Here is a 3,909-nt window from a genome sequence, read left to right as displayed (position 1 = left end):
AGAACATCCGGGGGAGGGGGGTATTTTGGGGCAATGACGTTAGAGAGTCGGAAGCAGCTAATAGATGGCGACAGTATCAGTAAAAACCTTGTTATCATTTTGTGCAGGGGAGTGGGCAATCTATAGTTGTCTTCGTCTATGCCCCCATGGTTGCATGTCTGTACTCTGTCACTTGTGATCATTTTGCCGCTTTCCGCTCAGATATATTTACAACTTTTACTAGTTGTCTCTGGTGTTTGTATCTTTGTTTTTGTACAGTATTTATGTATGAGTTGTTTAGGGTAGAAAAATACATTAAATAAAATGGCTGTTAATACAGAACATTGTGAAAAACTCGAAGAACTGGTAAAAGATAAGAATAACATAGTAAGTATTGATTGCTTGTTTTAAGCTTAGTAATAGACTGTAAACTTAAATAATTATAGGTGACTGTACCCTTCTATGCCGCAACAGCAAATATTCCTTGGGACGAGTCTCAAAAAGCACTGGAAAAGTTCTTTGAGGCTAATAGGAATTCAGGAAAAATACATGCAACTTATGTTTTAAATGGTATCAGGAAGGACAATGGAAATGTGTCAGTTGTTCAAATTAAGGATGAGGCTTTAAAGCAACAAGAAAAACTATATGTAAATGCCCCAGCCAGTGTTATATTTAGTATTCAGAAAACAAATGACATAGACTTTAATATTATATCTTCAGTACAGCCTAAATCAGATGCCTTTAGTCATGAATTCAAGTAAGTACTTCCAAGTAGATTATGTTACCTGTTAAGTAAATGGTAAGCATTCCGGTAATATTTTTGCACTAGGGTGAATTAGCCAGTAGTCGGACAGTTATCATAAGTGCGAACTTAATTATTTTATTACATTTCGGATATTGAGGTAACAAATCTAAATCCTTTTCCAGGGAATAGTTTCATGAACAAGAAGAAGTTGGTGTGTACACACTGGATGAAATTCAATCAAACAAATTTATTAAAGTATATGTATGTAAAGAATGAAGAAGAAATGTATATCTATGTAAAGAAGTGTGTATGTACGTATAAATAAGGACAAGCGCTTTGGACAATTACGTCATCATCAGGGACACTAAAAAACAACAAACAAAGCAACCGTAAGCAACCTGGAGGATATCATGCAGACAATCAACAATCAAGTGAACATCCTCAAGAGCGCCGAATCGAACATGTAAAATAATGGTCTAAAGGGTTAAAATTGTAAATGACAAACTTACGAGAAAACAGACTAAAGTTAAAATTAGAATCAAATTTAATTAAAGGAATTTGACCAGTCGGCCTTAACAGTATGGCGACCAGTCTGGTAAAGTTAGCTCAAAAGCATCGGGCAGACACACTCCACATTTGGCTGACAAAGTGAATCTTTATCACCTTTTTTTTCCATTTCATTGTTTTACATGTTAAGGCCGACTGGTCAAGTTTCTTTAATCAAATTTGATTCTAATTTTAACTTTAGTCTGTTTTCTCGTAAGTTTCTCATTTACAATTTTAGCCATTTAGACCATTGTTTTACATGTTCGGTTCGGTGCTCTTGAGGATGTTCACTTGTAATTTGACGAGTCAGTTTTGTTTCCTTTTACTTTGTTTTTGTTTGCGTGATATCCTCCAGGTTGCTTACTGTTACTTTGTTATTTTTTAGTGGCCCTGATGATCTTTACATAAACTCGTTTGATTGAATAGTTTTATGGTTTGGCTTCAATTTAAATACAAAAGTTTTATTTTATAATCCGACTGCAAATTGTTACTTATTTTTAAAATTAAAAATGTACCGTTTTGCTAGTAGTCGGACAATATTTGCCAGTGGTCGGCCAAGTAATTGCTAGAAGTTCGGATAGGTACTTTCCGATTGGTTATGTCTGAATAGTCCTATATTACGAATTTCATAGTGACTAATACAAATTTACATTTGATGCACAAATATCATAAATATTTATTGAGTATGTTAGTAAATTGGTTTTAAAACAGGAACTAAACTGTTTCTATTATCTGTAAGTACTAACATTATTTTATTGTCCATAACAGAAAATGGGCTGTTTGAAAATATCAAGACAAAGAGAGTCTTGACACTAAGAAAAACAAATAAAAGATGAGATTTATACCTATTTATCAACCATCATTACATATTGACACATATTTTGTCATGTTGAACCACAATCTGTATTCCAACATCAACAATTTAAAGAAAATTAACTTATACTTAGACTAAGTTAGTGCAGATGGGCGGATAAAATAAAAGGACAAACACCTAGATGCAAGAACATCTGTATGTGCTGATTTCTTTACATTAGTCTATTGCATTAGTGCTGAAAACATCGATATCCAAGCTTAGCCAAAAATTGGCAACTGTAAGTAAAAAGATTGTATGAGATTACATGTTTTCGAAATTTTCACAATTTTTTATCACGTACTTTTTACATTGTTTACTGAAACTAGACTGATTTACAATATTTCTAATTTCCATTGGTAACAGATTATCAAATTTAATTCCTATGTAAATTATCAATTTTAGATTAAATGTAGTTTTAGGTTGAGGTAATTGCAGAGCTTTACTACTATTCAATCTAGCAGAGTGGGAATGTTGTACAAAATTTTTAAACTTATTTTTTTCTGAATAAATGAACAAGATGCGTATAAACTTTTTCCATTATATACAGTGTGTCCAGTATAAAATGATGTACATGGGGATATTGGAAACCGGTTAGAGTTACACGGTGGACCAAATGGGGAAAAAGTTGCGCAATCAAGTGCCTATAAATAATCTGTCATCAACTTCTTTGAACTCGGAATATCAACGGATATACAGGGAAAAAAAGAAAAAAGTGCGTTTTATAAAATCCTTTATATCTTGTTTAGTATAAAAGATACAATAACAAATTTTTTAGAGAGGGGAGGGGGGGTAAGAAATGAGCGTGTATTTGAAAATAAAGTAAAAAATAATCTAGGCCCACTATATTCAATGAGGCGGAAATCAACTTTTATTTTTCTTATGGGCGCCATATAGAATTTCTGCATTTTTAAATTCCCTTTTAAATATGCTCTTCAACCATGTATAACATGTTTATGTTAAGATAAATTAACAAAATTAAGATTTTATAGTAGTAGGCATTGATATTTCTCCCCATAGTGACGTTCGTTGTCTGTTTTAATTACCTAGGTAACTGTCAAAATATAATTTATTGTCAGTGTCAAGTGTTTGTAATTAATTGTGTGTTTCAAAATGAATCACTTTTCAAATTATGCAAAATACGATATGTTGGAGTGTTTTATTCTCTGTCGTAGAAATGAAGGTCTTATCACAGAATTTTTAAATCACGAATTTTCCAACAAGTGGATAAGCAACCTGGGATCAGTAAGATGGCCTGCGAGATCCCCTGACATAATACCGCTTGATTTTTTTGCATGGGGTTTCCTCAAAAATGTGGTATACTGTAAGTCATACGAAACCGAAGAGGAGTTGAGACACGCTGTTATAGAAGCTGTTAACAGAATTACCCCAGAAATGATCCGAAACTCCTGTGAAGCAGTAATGAGACGATGTATGTTGTGCGTGCGAGAAAACGGTGGCTTATTTAAACACCTACTTTAATCCTAAAATGTTACTTGTTCTTTTGCAGTGTTCGATGTATGATCAATAATAATTTAAAGTAATAATTAATGGAAATATCAATGCCTACTACCATTAAATCTTAATTTTGTGTATTTTAATTATTTATCTTGACCGAATATAAACATGTTATACATGATTGAAGAGCATATTTAAAGGGCAATTTAAAAATGCAGAAATTCGATATGGCGCCCATAAGAAAAACAAAAGTTGACTTCGGCCTCATTGAACATAGTGGACCTAGATTATTTTTTACTTTATTTTCTAATTCACGCACATTTCTTACCCC

The 3,909-nt window shown here is 32.7% G+C and overlaps 1 protein-coding gene across 4 annotated transcripts in view; it reads left to right on the top strand.

The window, feature by feature from the left end:
* Positions 1-130: 130 nt before the first annotated feature.
* LOC109536767 (nucleolin) overlaps positions 131-3,909 on the top strand; it is a 19,931-nt gene continuing 16,152 nt past the window's right edge. For 2 of the 4 annotated variants that reach the window (XR_007280321.1, XM_019903125.2), the window contains exons 1-2: positions 131-366; positions 426-736. Coding sequence is in view for 2 of the 4 variants with exons in the window: in XM_019903125.2 (XP_019758684.1) it covers positions 304-366; positions 426-736 (374 nt within the window). In the remaining 2 variants the exon portion in view is untranslated. The remainder of the gene's footprint in view (positions 367-425; positions 737-3,909) is intronic. The other 2 variants (XR_007280320.1, XM_019903124.2) reach the window with 1 other exon arrangement.

This window comes from Dendroctonus ponderosae, unplaced genomic scaffold (genome assembly GCF_020466585.1).
Source record: "Dendroctonus ponderosae isolate FM_Combo_2020 unplaced genomic scaffold, Dpon_F_20191213v2 Dpon_F_20191213_1, whole genome shotgun sequence".
NCBI classification, from domain to species: Eukaryota; Metazoa; Arthropoda; class Insecta; order Coleoptera; family Curculionidae; genus Dendroctonus; species Dendroctonus ponderosae.
The sequence above is the reverse complement of the archived record's forward strand: the minus strand, read 5'-3'. Positions and strand labels throughout refer to the sequence as shown.